The 18,968-nt window shown below is 51.3% G+C and overlaps 4 protein-coding genes across 4 annotated transcripts; 3 read left to right on the top strand and 1 right to left on the bottom strand.

Moving 5' to 3' along the window:
• Window positions 1–4,668: 4,668 nt before the first annotated feature.
• On the top strand, window positions 4,669–7,220 carry SMAC4_04604 (uncharacterized protein). Its single transcript, XM_024655658.2, has 5 exons — window positions 4,669–5,229; window positions 5,324–5,404; window positions 5,475–5,594; window positions 5,654–5,707; window positions 5,771–7,220. The coding sequence occupies exons 1-5, from the start codon at window positions 4,926–4,928 to the stop codon at window positions 6,487–6,489; spliced, it is 1,278 nt and encodes a 425-aa protein (XP_024511510.1). The 5' UTR covers window positions 4,669–4,925; the 3' UTR covers window positions 6,490–7,220.
• A 743-nt stretch (window positions 7,221–7,963) lies between these two features.
• SMAC4_04603 (uncharacterized protein) lies at window positions 7,964–8,549 on the bottom strand (the record flags this gene model as incomplete). Its single annotated transcript, XM_066090138.1, has 2 exons — window positions 8,369–8,549; window positions 7,964–8,288 (listed from the first exon to the last, which is right to left on the bottom strand). The coding sequence occupies exon 2, from the start codon at window positions 8,210–8,212 to the stop codon at window positions 7,964–7,966; it is 249 nt and encodes an 82-aa protein (XP_065945716.1). The 5' UTR covers window positions 8,213–8,288; window positions 8,369–8,549.
• Window positions 8,550–9,131: 582 nt separating this feature from the next.
• Window positions 9,132–12,659, top strand: SMAC4_04602 (uncharacterized protein; the record flags this gene model as incomplete). The annotated part of the gene is made up of 3 exons (XM_066090137.1): window positions 9,132–9,665; window positions 9,730–10,641; window positions 10,716–12,659. The coding sequence occupies 3 exons, from the start codon at window positions 9,132–9,134 to the stop codon at window positions 12,300–12,302; spliced, it is 3,033 nt and encodes a 1,010-aa protein (XP_065945715.1). The 3' UTR covers window positions 12,303–12,659.
• Window positions 12,660–13,443: 784 nt separating this feature from the next.
• SMAC4_04601 (uncharacterized protein) lies at window positions 13,444–16,281 on the top strand. Its single transcript, XM_003345322.2, has 3 exons — window positions 13,444–14,040; window positions 14,191–15,261; window positions 15,325–16,281. Exons 1-3 carry the CDS (start codon window positions 13,966–13,968, stop codon window positions 16,099–16,101), a joined length of 1,923 nt encoding a protein of 640 aa, XP_003345370.1. The 5' UTR covers window positions 13,444–13,965; the 3' UTR covers window positions 16,102–16,281.
• The last annotated feature ends 2,687 nt before the right edge of the window (window positions 16,282–18,968 follow it).

Genomic DNA, 18,968 nt, shown 5'->3' with positions numbered 1-18,968 from the left:
GCAATGATCATGTCTTAGGTCCTCCCTCGAACGCTCCGGGCTCTTGCTCCACCATCAGTCTTCGGATATCGACACAATCCCCCTATTCGACAGACTGTTTGAACTCGAGACATCCACAGGCTCGGGAATGGGTTAGGCAACATTGATATCTGTCTTCTCGCCCAAGACCCAAGCATGACGGATCCAACTTCGGATAGGTTGGTTATTAAGGTTCCAGGGGCGGAGCGCGGCAGATGTCAGGAGCTTTGGGACTTGGTCTGGATGCTCATCGCCTCTGGGAATACCATGAGTGGCGTATGGACGCGGACAGTTTGGGGCCACCAACGGCCCACTTCATCAAAGTGGGATTCTGCATTCGGGACCACATTATGAGACGAGATAGATCTGAACCAAGGAGTTAACAGATTATGCAGATGACGGAATACAAGCCCCTATTATCGAGACGGGACCCCGAGATGCGACATTTGGGATGACATGTGCCAACCAGAGATGTTAAGCAGTCACTATCCAGTTCCTCCTTCATGGGAGAAACGCACGACACACTGTGAACGGCCCGGGCTCCAGCTAGCTTGGGTATGCCCAGTACCAACTCAGCCAGTGATCGCAGTGTCCGTTTGGTCACACGGTAGGAACGGAACTGCGTGGCCCAACGCCTTGGGAAGTGGCTGGAGTAATACCTTGAGGAAAACATCCGTATGGGGACGGTTCGGCCGGCGAGGTCTGCCTATAGTGACCAATATGACTTGTAACAACCGAATGCACACATCAGTCTGAAGCTCGGGAGGCATTTCAGGCACGTTGGTTTTGGGCAGAGGCATCAACGGCATTTGCGTTACTGAAACTTGGTTCAGCGGTAAATCGTCACATTAGAATTTGTCAAAGGGAGAATGGACATTCCGGTCTCTATCGACGAGGTTCCTTTAGGGTCATTCGTTAAGGCAATGCGATCTTCATCAACATATCGTTAAGTGCCAGCCACACCGGATCAGCAGATCATGTTTCGACACTCTTTCGTTGCCAATGGCTGTCGCCTTCCGTCCCGGGCGCTTGGAAGTGCAGTTTATCAGCCGATTTAGTGGTTTGTGGCCTCGGTGGCTCCTAAATGGAGGCATGCGAAGCAGCGTATATCTTCGAGAAGTCATGTCGAAAAGTGGAGTAATTAGCAAGGCAATTGAAAAAGCAGGTGGAGATTTGTAACACCAGGCTGAAAGCCACCACGCCAACTTGCAAGTATTAGATAAATGAGCCAACTGGGTCTTGACGATATATCTGTCCAAGGTTCGAGAAGAGAATGCGGGCACCCTGATTCATAATAAGTACGATGCCGGTTGTACGACAGGAGCGGAAACATGCGAAAGTGTCCATCCAGCGTCACCGCAGTGACGATGTTCTTTAGATAAAGATAAAGAAAGTAAACAAATCCCCTTTTTATGCTACCATCAACTTGTCTCCATCCTTATCGATTACACGACCACGCTAAAAGTCTAAACACACCGTTGCCAAGCCACCCAACGAGAGCTGACCAACCCGGAGAAAGTGGAGCGAGAGAGAGCCTCGGCCGGGCGGGGCGGGAACCGGCAGGATGGGACCCCCAATCGTGGTGGTCTTTGTCTTATCGTTCGAACGACCGTAAGGTATGCTTCAACAATGCCTGTCCTGCTGAAAGCCAAGCTTCGGCCAGCGAAGAGTTCGTTTTCGGACATTGAAAAGTCGGATTCCATCCGCTTGGGACCGACCCGGAGTTTTCGATAGTCAAAGAAAGAAACTTGCTTTTCGAGTTCGTTTAAGTTTTGTCGTGGCAGGTCACGATTCGCAACTTTGGCAACTTTCCCACACTCCTGCATGAAAGATCCAAAATCACTTTGTTGATGCTGGAGATTAGTGTACACAAATACCGGCGACAGGGACAAGGTCGAGCCCATGAGTTTGTAACACTAAAATACCGGGCCGTTGGCGTGACGCGACGCGGCTTCAGTTGACAAGGCAAAAGTTATCCACACTGGGCTCTTCAAAGAGGCGAGTATGATGTGGTGATCGTGGTTTGCGTGGGACAAGGAAACCCATAAACCGGTCCAGAGAAAGTCGGTGCTCGGATTGGGGCAATGCAAGAAAATCAAGATAACATCCAATATCAATACAAAGAACAGGAACCATGGTTGATTTTGTCAGACACAATGGTCACGGTGGGTTTCCTGGTTTCAACCAGTGCATCACAACGCCAATCTTGTGTGCCTGACCAGGAAGACTTCTCCGAGAAATGGTGTGTGGACGCCTTTTACTAAGTACCTGGTGCCTCACTGATACTACTCTGATCTACTACGCTGCAGGTCAGCAAGCTCGTATTTACCAAGGCGTGGGTAGCAACGTTCTATGGGTGTGCCTGGCTCCTCAATCCAGGTACAGACGCATGTACCGAAAATTCTTACCAAACCTAAATGCGGTGTACGTATAACATTGGCCGTTTTTATGAGGTGCTGGAATAACAATCATCAACAGAACATCGAGTCTCTTGAGATGGGACACAGTTCGAGATCTGCCGTTCACTTGGCTCATAGACAGTGAAGACGTGTACCACAGTAACATATGTTTGGAAACATGTGGTCGTGGTGGGCCGTGTGCTTTTGGTTGAGAAACCTGATGGGTGAGGAGATGAGCCAACAAGCTTCGATGGATCATCTCAAAGGTGACGCAGCATCTTTCGCCATCTCGTGTTCATCAGTGGGCGCAGCAAGTAGCGCAGACCATTTGCGGGCAATCCGCCGATTCAGGTCTCTCAATGTTCCGGCATTACTTAAGCAACAGCAGAGTCACTGAAGACTATCGAATGGAAAACAGACAGGCCATTGCGAAGGCTCAGGTGGGTAGCAGCAGCCCCTGTGTTGCCCTAGGACAACGGTCGCGTGTGTCAGTTCCAGAGACATTATCGTGGCCTGGGTTGGACCCCAGCTGAGATAGATGCGTTTTGCCGGCTCCCTCAAGATGGGACGTAGGTACCCTTCATGCTTGCCGTCGACGCTTCTCGGGTGTCTCAGACTTGCCGGCGTGTACATCCAGGTAGGAAACCCTAAAAAAAGACCGTATCCCGCTGTGCTTCATTCCATTGGCATCCAGCGGCGTGAGCGGTAATCCGAATTCTCAGGTTCCGCTTGCGAATCACCCCACCCGGCCTCCTTGTCGGTCCTTGTCGGTCCTTGCCGGTCCTTGCCCATCTCCTCACCACATCCGGGATCGAATCATTCTTTATAAACCCGTGAAGCCCGCGAGCTTTTACCCGCTTTTTCTTAGCTTCTGAAACTTTTGGATGCCGCGGTTTGTATACTTGCGTTTATTGAAGAAGAAGTTCTGATTCGGGCATTCCTACGTTGTTTTTCGTTTGTGGCTTGTTTGGTTTCTTTAAGCTGGCATTCCATTCCTCGTTGTCGGCTGCTGCGGGTTTTCCGGTGTTCTCGCATTCCTATTTGCAAGTCTCGAACTTTTTCGTGGCCCGCTTCACGAATCTTCTCCAAGCAACTTTTTCGCTGCACGGACCGCTGACCGGGATCGCTGGAAAAGGGTAAGTCAGCCCCTGCTTGTCGTATTAAGCAGCGCCCCTCCCTTGTGCAAGACCCGATTTATCTCTTCCTCATGCGTCGAGCGAGGTCAATTCGCCTTATTATCTGCCGCGCCCGCTCCTTCGACAACTATCGAGCTCTAGGGCAATCCTTTCGCTAACACCCAACCTCGCATCTGATCGACGTCAGTCCTTCATCAATCCGAAAAAGAACTCTCGCACGAACATCGATATTGGCACGCCCTTAGGCACCAGATCGGATCTTCAGAACAGAACAAGACGAAACGGATTTTCGAGACGACGGCCGCAGAACCAGCAGCTGGCGAAGATTTCTGTCAATCGTAGCCGCCAATCAACACCAATCGCCCTTCACTTTGTGGATCGTTCGGCCCTGACGTCAGCGCCAATCTCCACCCATCGAACGTCGCAACCCTGCTATTCCGAACACCACCTCACCAATAACCTGAACCCCGGTCCCAGGCCTGTCTGTCGCTCCCCCGCAACAAAGCCTGTCGGTCGTTCTTTTTGCGTCCCAGAGTGGAGAGACCTCCCTACAGATCGTCTACGGATCGCCGCGCCTTCAGATACTAAATCGGTCAATCAAACAAGGGGAATTGAGGCCGGAACGCTTACCGAAGATATCGATATCATTTGGACATTGAGATTTACCGTCACTTTAGCATCTTGACAGGTGAAAGATTGACATCTGACACGCCACGCGCCATCGACGCAATCACAGCGGAGCCAACCGTCAAAAAGAAACGCAGCGCCGAATTTTGGTTAGCCGACTTTGCTTTGCTGGTGCCGCCTTCTGCGTTGTGACCGACGATTTGTCCGATTTTCCAGCGAACCAGGCGCAGCACCCAACGACATCCGCTTTTCACCCCAGCCACCCGGGGTGCCAGGACACACTTTCCCTGATTTTTAAAGAGTCTGCGACACCAAGATTACGGATCCCAGCCCCCAACCCAAAACGCCCAGGGCAACCACCAGGGGTATCTATCCACGCCGGTCCACTTTCCACCGATTTACAGTCCACATCAACCGCTCTCAGGGCGCTATCTGAACCTCTCCGTTGTTGCCTCTCCCATATCTGCTCCGTGCAACACCACTTTGGATACCTCTAGCTCTAGACCGGTTATTGTTGCCGATAAGCACTTGTTTCGAAGAACACCCTTAAGATAAGCAGGCATCTTGATCCATCTGAACCTGCACGCGATCAGAACGACCACGGTCCTCTCTCCATCTGCAACCACCGACAGGCATCGACATCCACCCCGGACCCCATCACGGACCCTTCCTCCACCGCTCTCACTGCACCCCCGGGCTTTGCGTAGAAGACAGATCAAAATCTCTCGTCTCCCCACCAGCCAAGATGGCGACTTCCAGCAGATACCCCCCGACTTCCAACCCGCATCAGCTACAGCAGGCGCAACTGCAGGGACAACAGCAATACCAACAGTACCAGCAGCCACAAGCGCCCATCGCGCTTGCCACTCAGACAAAGGCCCGCCCAGCGAGTTCCCAACGCAAATCGAGAGCCTTCAGCTTCAGATCCCACAAGTCTCAAGACTCCGGAGACCAAAGGCTTGACTTGCACGAGACCAGTGCCGAAAAGGACGCCAAACGGTTACATACAAAAGCCGACCCTACGTTAGCCATGAACGAGGCAGAGCCATGTAAGTTCAATCATGTGTGGCATGCATTGCATTAGCCATCTCCTCTGCTTTTCCCTGCGTGCAGCATGTGAACTTGTTACTGACCCTCTACCAGCCGAGGTGGCCGCGCATGTCAAGACATCGCTCGCTTCTTTGCGGAACATCCAACACAAAGATGCATTTGGAAATCCAATCTGTAAGTTTTCTCGTGGACGCGCTAAGAGACAAGTCTCACCGCTTCAGCTCAATCCTGACCTTTTGTGTAGCCGACCCCGATCGTTCAAATCCCACCCGCAGTCGTTGGGAACGGCCCTTGGATACCATTCGGAGTTTCGAGGCCGCCATTGATGGAGCGTACAGCAATCGTAGGTCAATTTACCGCTCAGGTATGCACCGGCTTCTCTCGAGCTGATGTGGTCCAAATCCAAACTAACACTGTTAGCAGAATCGGAGTCAACATATGGCAATAACAGCAAACGAAATAGTTATTATGGCACAAGTACGACCGACTCTAAAGCCCTGCTCGGCAAGACACGGAAGACGGGAATGCTAACGGAACCAGGTGGGCCCGGTTACTACAACAGCCGACCGGCTTCGACGATGTATCCGAACCGTCAAGACGGCAGCCAGCATGATCTAAGGCAAGCACCACGGGACACATACTATGACCACCAGTCAGGATACAACACCGGGTATTCGTCGCCGCCTCAGAACCAAGGCCGACGTCGTGATCCCAGGATCATGCCTAACGCACAGTTCTCTTCGCCATACCAATCGCCGAGCGCGAACGATTACCCGATCCCGAGTAACCATCGCTCGTACGAGACCGTGGCCTCGGCCTCCGGTAGTGGCTCATCAGATCCAGTGGGGTATCAGACCGACCCGACAAGTAGTGACAACAGCTCGATCGAACGAGCTCAAGCCGGACCGGTTTCCAAGCGACCGTCGGAACCAGCAAATGATTATGGAATAGGATTCAGCCAGAATACCGAATATTCACCTTCGGCCTTCACAGTCGGCTATAACGGGAAACCTGCTATGGGCATGAACGGCGGCGGAGCAAACAACTACCAGGCGAACGGCACATCCGGCTTCGCCAACAACAACCCCAACAGCTTCAGTCAGGGAAACCCCAGCGTTGCACCTGTCGCAGCGCCTGCTCCGCCCCAGAAAGACACCCGGACACTACAGAAGAAAGCGACGAACGATACCATTCAACCAGAAAGGCCAGGTGCCCCAGAGAAGCGCAAGAGTTGGTTTTCGCGCAAGCTGAAGAAATAGGCTGGCCTATTTGGGAATGGATGTTTGAGTCACGATTTTCCTATCTATCCGAGTGTGATATGATGTTGATGAATACGCTTGCTTTTTGGGCCTTGTCGCTTTCCTCCTCGCTTTCTCTCTCGATGGATACCCGCGCCTTTGCCTACATGTCATCCTGAGGACGTAAGAAAAGACGTCCCTAGGGAGCCGGCAGAATATCCCAGCTGTTGAGAACATTTGTATGGAGGTTTGCTCTTGCTGAAGAGCGCTTTCCCGAAATATATCTTTAGGAAATTGGGGACGGGGTTTTATGGGAGGTTATCATTGGACACGGAACTGGTTATGAAAAGTCGGTTCTCCGTGGGGAAATCAGATATTATTCTAATGATGTTATGGGATCGAAAGGCAATCGGGATGGAAGGCATTTTGAGCTACGCAACGAAAAAGGGATTATTAGGGATGACGGGCGGCAATGTGTGTGATCGGAATGAGTCAAGGGGTCTCTTGTGTTCAACGAAGAAAAGGATTTCAGCGGCTAGCAATCACCGATTGACTGTGAAGGGAAACGAAGCGGATTAATCTGGAGAGTGATTGGGAGACCTCGTGGGTCAGTCCACGCTTACAGGAGATCTCCGCTTGCTCTTCATTGTTTTTGCGACGATATCTTCAAGAGATGGCGTATATACGTAGGCCACATATAAGCGAATAGATTAATGCTTGTTTGATTGTACAATGACTCGGTTTCCTGTGCTCATTTTTGTGAATTACACCGTGACGTTCAACTATGACTGTGGGTTCGGGTCGAATTGATAAAGCTTGATCTTGTATGTCCCCAGCTGAAAGTTCTGGATATCTCTACAAATCGGTGAAACTGCTGTGCAGTTCCACGACACGGAAGGAAATTCCACGGTGCTCTAAACCAGAGAAGATGCTTGTTTGAACAGGAATCGGGAATCCCCCTGTTCAATGCCCATTCCAGTCCTGATACCTTATCGATGTCATAAAATTCATACCCTACCTACTACTAGCCTGACAAATTTAAAGGTCCTTCTTCCCTTCTGATTTCCCACCACCTCCTTTCTTCTCATTCTCCTGATCCGACTGGTCCTCCGCCATAGCAACAATGATATATCCAATTAAGACCACATTGGCCATGATAGCTGCCGTGGCTCCGGCGTATGTTGAGTTTCCTGCGTGGTTTGGTCAGTGGATGTTTGTTTGCGGAGCCCGAACGAAGTGCATAAAGGGGCAGTATCGAATCTCAGATTGAGATGGTGTTCGACGACTTTCCTTGAAGCGTCTTAAGTTGAGAGGCGGGGATAGAAAGTGGGACAAGGGGCAAAATACAACGTGGGATTACGTACCCTTGAACAAACGGTCGACTGTGAGGAAGTAGGAGCTGATGGGGATGACGATCATGGCAAAAGTGAAAGCTAGGAGCTTGATAATTACGGAACTGTGGGCGGTTGTGGTATTAGTTTATGAGTATTCCGATCTAGACGTGAACTTGTGATGACATGGGACGATTGGGGGGAACCAGGGCGTATGAGTGTACGATGATACTAGATGAAGTGAAGCTAGGAGTGACAGGTGATATGATGGATGAGATTGAATGGGGAGAGAAAGCGTACGCAGGGACGGCTGGCGCGATGTTGGACTTCTCGCTTGCCGCCGGGCTGGAACCGATACGGTCATCCTTTTCAAGGAGAGTCTTCTCTTGGGAGATGATTCTGCGGGTGGCCATCTTGTTGGTGTTTGTGGGTGAACGTTATCGTCGTATGTTCTTCACGGGATGACGGGTCGAAGTGGGATTAATGAAGCTGTTTGTTCTGTTAGTGAGTCTTCTAAGGCAAGTCCTGGCTGGCAAACAGTATGAATACCAAATGAGATCTTGACTTACTGATATAGAGATTTGCAGTTTGATGTTCAAGAAAACTAATGGTGTTGTCAATGTGTCACAGAAGTCTTCAATGTCAAGATGAAAACAGTAGCTCGGCTTGAGCAATTGCATAGCTCGCTGGTTGGCTGGGCGGGACTTCCCTGTCCTCATCGGTGTTTAAGTGGTTCGTTGCCTGCCGGGCCAGCTGCGAGCTTGCACGTGGAGACGTGAAGGCGTTCAGTCGCGTTTGTCCCACATTATTGCTTAACGAACAAATGAATGCCCGGGCGCGTCGCGATGGATGGCGGCGATGTGGGGCTCCAGATTAGAAAGATAGGGCTGATCGCTGATTGCTGGACGGCAATCTGGAGCCGGTTGCACGACTGGATGCCGTGTGCCCAGCCATTTCTGTTCTGGGACGGCACCGACAACAAACTCCAGTACGACTCCTCTAAGGTTGTCATCCCGTCTTTCGCATCACGGGTTTCTCAAGGGCAAAAAGTGTGAAGACAACGGAGTACTTCTTCGGACCTGGATTTTTGGGTCAATTGGATCTCTTCTTTCAGCGAAGGTTCCTCTTGTTCGCCTTTCTACAATTTCTTTCTGCTCTATACATGCGCCGCTAAAAATTCGCCTTTGCGCCTTTGACCGCGTCTGACAAACGACGGGGTCCTTCCCGCCTACTCCTTTGATACAGCCCTCCACCACCATCCATTTTCCCTTCACACCACCTATTTGGAAGACTACACTCTCTTTCATTGATCGAACCTTCCAGCGATCGACAATGGCTTTCTCGTCACTACCAGAAGACGATTCCTTACGCTCCTCAAGCGTTGTCGTTGACAGCCCAGTCCCCCAACGGCGGATCAAGCCCGATCTTGATTTCATAGACAAGGACGACGAGGACGAACTCAGCATTGTCTCCCAATCGCCCTACTTCACCCAGCCTACTCAGATCGTTTCACAACTGACAGTTAAACCGAGAGACGCCGCCATCCCATCTTCCCCAACCGTTGTCGAGGTACCTGCATCGTCACCTTTCCGTCAACAATCGTCGAGCACCGGAGGCCGACTTGCGAGCGCCATGGCCCCAAGGGGTACCGATTTCAAACCCCCTGCCGCACGACCACCCCCAGCAAAAGCAGGGGCAAAAAGAGACTTTATAATGATTGACGACGACGAATTTGATAAACCCCTTTATGCAGGCGATTCCTCAGATGATGAAGGACCTGCACGCGGCGATATCCAGTCCGCTTTCATAAAGCCCAGCTCCACATCTGCAAAGGCTGCGCCTGCAGTGTACCTCAAACCGTCCAAGGTACTTGAGCCGCACTTCTCCATTCACATTGCATGCAACGGTGTTAACAGTTGACTTTTGACAGAAACCGAAGTTGTCCAACGATGTCGGAAGCCCCATCACGAGCCCCGCTAAACCATACGTATTACAAGAGGATTGGGTGACGCTCCGATCTTCCTCGCCAGAATCCTTGAAGTCTATCGGCCCTAAAGATTCTCCCGCAAAGCCTGCCCCGGCACCTCCAGCACCGGCTCGCCGTCGCTTAGTTCAGGGTCGTCGGCGACGCAGCCCGTCGCCAGAAGCCTCTCCTGTCAAACAGACCGAGAAGCCCGCTCCCAAACTCAAGCAGACCAAGATCATCACACTCGTTAGCGACGACGAAGATGACGACGACTATGTTCAGAAAAAGTCGGTGCGCTCGCCGGAACCGCAGCCCGAACTTTCCCAACGGAACCCCGAAGAAGATGCGTTCGAAGAGCGTGTCCTCAACTACCTCAATACGTGCGACCCCATTCAATTGATGGCCATCGCCAACGTCAAAGAGGACGTCGCAAAGCACATGCTTTCCTACCAGCCTTTCGACAGTGTGGCTGATGCCGAGAGGGTAACAATGGCAGCGAAGGCGACGAAGGCGAAGCGCAAGAAGTCGACTAGGGCTCCCGTTGGTGAGGATATCGTGGGCTCAATCAAGGAGTATACCAAGGCCTTGGATGGCATTGACCATGTTATTGCTGTGTGTGAGTCACAAGCAACCGCGATCAAGGACGCTACTTCGAGATGGAAGGTCGACCAGACCGGCCAGCCTCGGACTGTCAAGAACAAGGATGGGACAATTACGCCTCTCACCATTGAGGGTGCGACTAAGCTGGTTGATCTTCCTCTAAGCCAGCCGGAGCTCATGAGCGGCTGCACGATGAAGCCTTTCCAGCTGTATGGACTTAACTGGCTCTACCTCTTGTACGAGAACCAGTATGCGAGTATTCTGGCTGATGACATGGTAAGTAATTTTTGTCTCCCGACTCGCAAGACCTTGCCTCTCCGTGGCTGTTGCTGACCGTTCTACTTATCTAGGGTCTGGGCAAGACTTGCCAGGTTATCAGTTTGATCTCAGCGATTGTCGAGGAATACGAGAAACATGAGCAGGATGAGGATAGCAACCAACCCTGGCCAAACATCATTTTCGTCCCTCCCTCCACTCTCGCCAATTGGGCTGCCGAGTTCAAGAGGTTCGCCCCGGACTTGAACGTGACCCTGTACCAGGGGTCACAAGCTGTTCGCGATGAGATTGCGGACAACATTCTCGACGATCCCGCCAGTCACCACGTCGTCTTGACGTCCTACTCCCAGGTCTCGCGCCCTGACGATATCTCAAATTTGAGACGACTGAAGCCGATGGTTGCCGTGTTCGATGAGGGCCACAAGATGAAGAACCCCAAGACAAAGCTGTACAAGGATCTTCTGAAGATTACCGCCACATGGCGACTAATCTTGTCTGGCACGCCCGTCCAAAACAACCTTATGGAGATGATTTCCTTGCTTCAGTTCGTTGAACCAGAACTCTTCCGGGACCATTTCGACGATCTGGAGGCCCTTTTCAACCAGAAGTTTTCCTTGACGGCAGTCTCGCAAGGTGCACTACTCCACAGCGAACGAGTGGCGCGGGCTCGGACGATCCTAGAGCCTTTCATCCTCCAACGTCGCAAAGAGCAGGTGTTGAAAGACATGCCTCCCAAGACGGCTAAAGTCGTCTACTGTGAGATGGACGACGTACAGGCGTCAATCTATAAAGACTACGAACGTCGATTTCGGAAGACCGATGCCACTGGCGCCAGCAATGTTGGTCGTGACAACGACAACAACAACGTCTGGATTCAGCTCCGGAAATCGGCCATCCACCCGCAGTTGTTCAGGCGCTATTTCAATGATAGGACGGTGGAAAAGATGGCCGATATCTTGATGAAGAGGGTCGACCAATCGGAGCTTCGGCAGCCGAAAATCGAACATCTGATTAATGAGCTCAAGGCGCTTTCAGATTTCGAGCTGCATCTCTGGTGCAGAGACTACAAATGCATCAGATCCTTCGATCTTCCAGATGGGTCTTGGATGGAGAGTGCCAAGGTCCAGGCTCTACTGAAACTAATCAAGCAGTACCAGAAGAACGGCGACCGAGCATTGGTCTTCACACGCTTTGCCAAGGTGATCGAGATTCTGGGAGAATGTCTTGCCTCGGAGAAGATCGAGTATCTTTCATTACAAGGGAACACGGACGTTAGCGAACGTCAGGAGCTCATCAACGAGTTCAACGCCGACGCCACCATTCCTGTCTTCTTGCTTACGACAGGCTCGGGTGGCACAGGCATCAACTTGACTGCTGCCAATAAAGTCATCATATTCGACCAGTCCGACAACCCGCAGGATGACATTCAAGCTGAGAACCGTGCTCATCGTCTCGGCCAGACACGCCCTGTGGAGATTATTAGACTTATCAGCAAGGATACCGTCGAAGAGTTGGTTTACAAGGCCTGCCAGAAGAAGCTGGAGCTCGCGAACAAGGTGGTCGGCTGGTCTACCGTGGAAATGTCCCAGAGTGAGATGGAGGCCCAAGTCCGGGCTGCCATTATGAATGGTGGCTCGGTTGCGACTCCTCCATCCGATTAGGTCTCGGGAAGTGTAAGGAGGTCCATGAAGCTTTAAGTCTTGGGAAACGTGTGTTTGTATAAGATACAAAATGTTGAGGATATCGGGGCATAGATGATACCCAGTGTTCGCATGATTAACGTCAGGCGCAATAGAAGTGGTTCTGCGTTTGCTTACTTTTTCTGGCATATTTTAGAGGGCACGATGCATTCAGGGCTGGCTATCATGGCTTGTATAGAGGCTTCATGTTTTTGCTCTGGCATATTGTCTGGTTTACACATTCGAAGATGAGTGTTCAGCTCCCCGGGACGCAGGAAACGACCACGACTTGTGGTGATGTTGCTTTAGCAGAAAGGATCACAAATACAACTGATATTGACGCGAGAGATATGCTTCGAGCTGGGATTTGTGATGTTTCAGACATGGCAACAGCTTCTTTACGAATATTAGTGATAACACCTCGTCACTCAGATTCTTAGTCTCTGATTTTCGCTTTCACATGTCTCGTGAAAACAGGGTTTTATTTAGACATAAGATTTTGATAGCCCCCTTGTACTGCGAGGTTTAAATCATGGATGTCGTGCGATAACGATGTCCGTCACCCCCGTCACACGTGCCACTGCCGGCAGCCGAAGCCATTCCGCACTACATAGCGCAAGGTACCAAATCTCATTATCCCCATCAAAAGTCTTACCAAGTTCCTGGTTGCACTTTTCCATTCATTGCGCGTCTTTACATTACGTCAAGGTATTCTTGAATGACAACGGTAGTTAGTTCCCTCATCTTCCTTAATATTCTTACATCAATGCTATCTTCCATTCTCACGATAATCACTGTCGTGAACAATTATCTTCAACGGCAGCCAGGGCCGTCGGGCCCTGTCAGGCCAAATGTGGGGGAGCGAATGAAATCTCGGCGATGTGACGATAGGGCTTGCCCGAAAATTGAGATCCCATTTTGCTTTCACATGCCACAGGAAAGCCTGCATTAACTGAGTGGGGAGCCCCTGCCTCAGCAGCTGACGTCGGGCACACAGTCCAGTGTCCACCCAAGTCCGCCTCCACACCCCCTTAACTTCCGGCCAGACTGCCGTTTGCACCTTCTTCCACCGTTCGACGCGCCTGTGAAAGAGCACCAAAAACCGATCCAAAACATGGAATGACACGGACCTTGGTCCATTCCAGTATGGTTTAAGCTTTTTTTTATTTTATTTTATCACAACACATCCCGGACATCTTCATCCGAAGCCTTTCGTTTCCTTAGTTTCGTTCCATTCAATTCCGATCACATCACAAGGCGATAGGCGAGGGAAAACATCGTCGAACAATCCCTTTGTCAGCTGATTGATCTCACTCCCGAATATACATACACACCGTGACACAACACTCGCTCATTCTTGTCCAACACCAACAACTACGTACCCAACCGTACCTACCTAGGCATACCCGCTTGCCGCCGCCGCATTCCTCCTTCTTCACGCTCGTTGACACTTCTTTTCGCCGCAACTGACTCAAGTTGCGCCGCATGTTTCCGTTCTTTCCTACCGCTTCATCTGCCACCAACAAGTAAGGACAGAAGAGCGAGATCAGGATATGTCCTTGATTCAAAAAACATTTATACCAAGCATTACACATTCTTACTTGTTCATAACACCACGGCGGGATTCTCTCTTTGTTTGTTTACAATGGGGTCGGTGATACCCTCAATATTCATATCATTCTGGCGGATATTTGTGGACATTGTACTCTTCTGGTCAGGTGTGAGTGCTTGAGATTTCATTGTGTTCTTCATGACTCTCTACGCAAGTGCTCTTGTTTTGACTCTCGACAATAAAGCTTAAGACATGCACACAGAGGACTGTTGACGTCGGCCCATCTAAACATGACCAAAGCTGACCTCATCCACCTAGAAATTCCGTGAATGGTATCGACGCCGCAGCCCCGTTGAAGTCTGGCTCGACGTCCTTCGCAATGCTTCCGAGTTTGACGAGTGGGAGGAAGCCGCCATCCGGCTTGACACTCTCCTCGGCCTCGACTTGTGGCGCAACAACCCGATTAGCCGGCATTACGATTACAAACTGATCAACGAGCGGCTGGATAGTATCGAAGTTGCGCGCGACAATGGCGACGTTAATGCGCTCGTTAACCTTTTGCGCAGCGGCCTCGTTCGAAACCTCGGTAACATCACGGCACCTAAGCTCTACAACAAGAGCTTTGCGGGAACGAAGATCCTCATTGAGGAGTATATCACTGCGGTTGCGGAAGTAATCGAGGAGATTGGGATGTTGCCAACGAGTAGGAGGCCCGGAACCAACAACTATCCCAACAACAGTCTTACACCCGGGTTCAGAGGAGCACGACCTGTTAGTCCCGGCTTGGCGAGTTCTGACGACGGCAAGGACAGTGGGAACAGTACGGCTGGTGGTGGAAACTGTGGCAACACTATGGGTTACATGTCGACACAAATGAAGCTCGACTTTATCCACGATACCAGACAAGCTTTCGGACGAAGCACCCTCGTATTTCAAGGCGGCGCCATCTTTGGTCTCTGCCACCTTGGTGTTGCCAAGGCGCTGTTCCTACGAGGATTGCTCCCGCGGATCATCACGGGCACGGCGACCGGCGCCTTGATTGCCGCTCTCGTGGCCGTTCATACGGAGGAGGAGCTGCTGCATGTCTTGAGTGGCGAAGCTATTGACCTCTCTGCCTTCTCGAGCAAGGTTGGCGGTGAAAGGAGGGACAAGAGAGATTCCTGGTGGACTAACCCCTGGTCAACTCTGGTACGTAGAGTGACTAGGTTCTGGAAGGAGGGTTACTTTCTGGATGTCAAGGTGTTGGAGCACTGTATCAGGTCTAACTTGGGCGATCTTACGTTCGAGGAGGCGTACAACCGGAGCAAGAGGGTACTGAACATCACTGTTGCCACGGCAGGACAAGGAGGTGTTCCAACCCTTCTGAACTATCTCACAGCGCCCAATGTGGTATGTTGATAAAATCGCCGAGAATAACATTGGTAGCGCAGTTACTAACCTAACTCCTTACAGCTTATCTGGACAGCAGCGCTAGCATCCAACGCCTCATCGCCCTCGCTTTACGGTGACAGGGAAACCAAGATCCTCTGCAAGGACTCTCAGGGCAATATCGTCCCCTGGAAGCCCGCCAACACGGTCGATTTCCGCCATTGGACGCACGCCTCGTACTCGGAGCGCGAATCTCCCCTACAGCGCATCGCCGAGCTCTTCAACGTCAACCACTTCATCGTCAGCCAAGCGCGCCCCTACCTGATCCCCTTTCTGCAAAGCGACATGCACGGCCCTTCCCTCTTCGAGACCCGCAACAAGACCATGTCGGCAACCGCTTTCCTCGTGCGCATGATGGGTCTCGAGATTCGCCACCGGCTCAGCCAGCTCGATACTTTGCGTTTACTCCCCGCCGGCATCCGCCGCTTCCTCGTGGACGAGCGCGTGCCCGGAGCGAGCGTGACACTCGTGCCCGAAGTGACGGCCGGCGATTTTATCCGCTTACTGGAGACGCCTACGAAGGAAACACTTCAGTACTGGATCCTCCGCGGTGAGCGTAGCGTGTGGCCGGCCGTGGCGGCGCTCAAGATCCGCTGCGCCGTCGAGACGGAGCTCGATCGCGCGTACCAACAGGCTCGGAGACTGAAAGCCGGCGGGCTGAGGCGCAAGGCTAGTAGCAGGGGCCCGATGTCGTCGGCACAACAGTCGGCGCCTTCGCCGAGTGGGAGTGATCGAGAGCGGTTCGAAAGGGAGAGGAGGTCCGGGGTGGGCAGGGCACAGACTACTGGTGCTAATTACTAAGGTAGTGTGGCGCAACTTGGGTGATTTCTTCTGTGTTGCCAAGGTAACGTGTCAGTGGCCTTTGCGGGCTTGATCCACCGACTCTCACCAAGAAGACGGGCTGTTAGGTAGCATGTATCATTCAGCTTTCTGTTTCGTTAGTATATACTATATACTATGTACTACTATGGTTCCGTCCGTCTACCCTCTTCCTGAGCCGCACACCTTGTTTTCTGAAGACACCGCAAGCGCCGTATAGTGTAAAAACTAAGACAACCCAGTCGGCTCACATCCACCCACTCGGTTCATATCAACTCAGTCGGTTGTTGATTCTCTCGCCCCCGCCGCTCTTCCTTGCATCTCAAAAACAAGCTCGACAATTTGCCACTCTTTCACGAAAGTGCTGTTTCGGATCCAGACACCTGAGGCCCAAAAAGGCCATAGAGAACTTGGCGACATGACCGGTGAGCTGCCGAGAAAGAAAGCCTAGCTGAGCGCCTGTTTTTCCTGGCCAGTCATTTGGTTTTGTTTGCCGTAAGCCTCGATTAGGCAAGTGCATGGAAGGGTCTGGAAGGTTGCCTAAATGGGTCCTGCGGGCTTCGCCTTTTTTTTTTTTTGTGTGTTGCACGCCTGGCGTATCTGAATTTTGAAGGCGCGCACCACCACTTTCTTGGAGGGTAGGGGGGTAGGCGGTAGTGATAGCTGCTGACTGGCAGGTTGAAGATAGGCAGGTTTGCACTAATCGGGTTGTCTGATTGAAAAACAAAAATAAAAAGAAGACTTTGCGTAAGGAGCGAGGGGAGTGGGAATAGGAATGGGACAGGGGGGTCGGCAACATCGCGTCAGGGTCAGACTGCTTTGTCATGGAGCTAAAGACATTCCCCTCGCGACTCCTCAGCCGAACTGATCCCAGATCTTGACATCTACTCCCTCTCCTCCCCTCCCCTCCCCTGTTCAATGACGAACGCGAAGCGAATTGTTCGTCTGACGTGACCGTAGACGGGCCTGGGATGGATGGAACCGGGATAGATAGAACTGGGATGGACGGGTCTGGAATGGGATGGATGGGACTGGGATGGACGGGCCTGGGATGGGGTGGTTGTGTAGTCGAAAGGCTTGAAAAGGGAAAGACAAAGCCGTTGTTAAATTGCCAGGGGTCTTGATTGACTTGTACCTGCAGAAATGCAGGACTTTCAGAGCTAAACCTCTTTTGCAGGAGTGATCGGCCCACCTGACAATCAGACATTCAAGTCTGAACAGGCTGGACTTGTCATGAAAGGCTATTCGTGTTGCCCTTTTCTTGTTGGATTAATTGACAGAGTCAGGCTGGGTTCACTTGACTTGTTGATGACCGTCGAGGCACGACGCCGGTCGGAAAAGGTGACAGCGGAGACGGATAGGATCGACTTTGTCCAGACGCCAGTACCCGTCGATAGATGCAGTATGGCAATGTGATGGCTGTCATTGATGGATTCGAATTATCTAGCTTCCTGAGTTGTCGGGAACTTACATTCAAATTGGAAAGACTATCCTCACGAGGAAGGTGGTAAAGACTCCGGCAGATTCACTTCTTTCCCAGAATCCCAGCTCCCGAGCCGGATGGCACCTACCACTAGAGGTAGATACTAGGTACCTACCAGGCAGGGTTTGTTGCCGGAATGGAAGGGCACTCCTACCTCAGCTGGCAAGGAATAGCGAGTTCCGTTTATTCGTAACCGAATTGAGAGATACCGACACGCATGGCATACGTGGCGGGACAATGAGGTGGACTGAACAAAAACATGAGTTGACCTAGTATTCGGTGTAGTGAAATTGGTGAAGATTGAAATATGTCACGGTGGTAGACTGAACAATGCAGTGCACCGGGTGGACAACGCAGCGCGGGGATATCATCACAAAGAATATGCACGTAATCAAAAGAAAGAAAATTTTCTTCGCTCATTCGGTCACGGAATCACAGTGCCTGCATATGCATGATTGAAGTTTGAGCCTTCTCTTCTCCGAGATGTCTTCCAGTTAATCAAGTGGAAGGTTCGAATGCGATACTTCACGGGACCTGTACGGCAGGGTAATGATGATGGTGAACGCCTGGGGTTGTGGTTCGGTAAGTGAGCCCCACTTGCCCTACTTGTCCTGATGCTGGTGTGATCTTTCCTTTCGGGATGAGCTTTTATGAAAAAGGAGGGAGGGGTGCGTGCAAAAGAACATGGCTTGAAAAAGATTTTTTTCGACAAGAGGGCGAAAAGACGGACAGGCCAGGAAAAGGGCATTTCATGGAGGCGCCGTGGTGTGGATGGACGGTGTCACATCTGATCTTGAGACCCTATCCCCTGGTATGCAGCAGATCTTAAGAATTTTCCTACTAGTGTTTATCCAGCCAGCGAGGAGCCAAGCGAGCCAAACTGAAAGAGATAGACAAGCCCCCCCGTGGTTGGACTTAGGGGATGAACGGTTTTGGTGTTGACGTTGAGAAATTGGGTGAGATTCCACCTCACTTGTATGAATCTCGGTCGATACGATGAGAGTGTCACGATGCATGTACTGGCGGTCTGTTAGCTGAGAGATGCCATTTAGTTACCAACATTCATATCCTTTTCTTTACTTTTTCAGTTCGTCCGTTCTTTCATGTGTGTAAAGCCAACTGATATGATATGACAAACCGTACCAGATCCCGAACAGGGAATACCCTCGTCCGTAGATGGTCAAAGGTCGGTCGGTACCACCACCCACACCACAACTTTTGACATTTTGACCTTCGAAACGATAACAACCAGATTTCATTTGCGTGCAACTCCACCAAATGAGGAGATACAGGAAAATTGAGAGTGATTTCAGAATCACCGTACTTGAAAATACCGCTATAACCATTCTTTTGAATGTTTAAAACA

This window comes from Sordaria macrospora, chromosome 1 (assembly GCF_033870435.1).
Source record: "Sordaria macrospora chromosome 1, complete sequence".
Classification (NCBI taxonomy): domain Eukaryota; kingdom Fungi; phylum Ascomycota; class Sordariomycetes; order Sordariales; family Sordariaceae; genus Sordaria; species Sordaria macrospora.
This window is presented reverse-complemented; position numbering and strand designations above follow the sequence as displayed.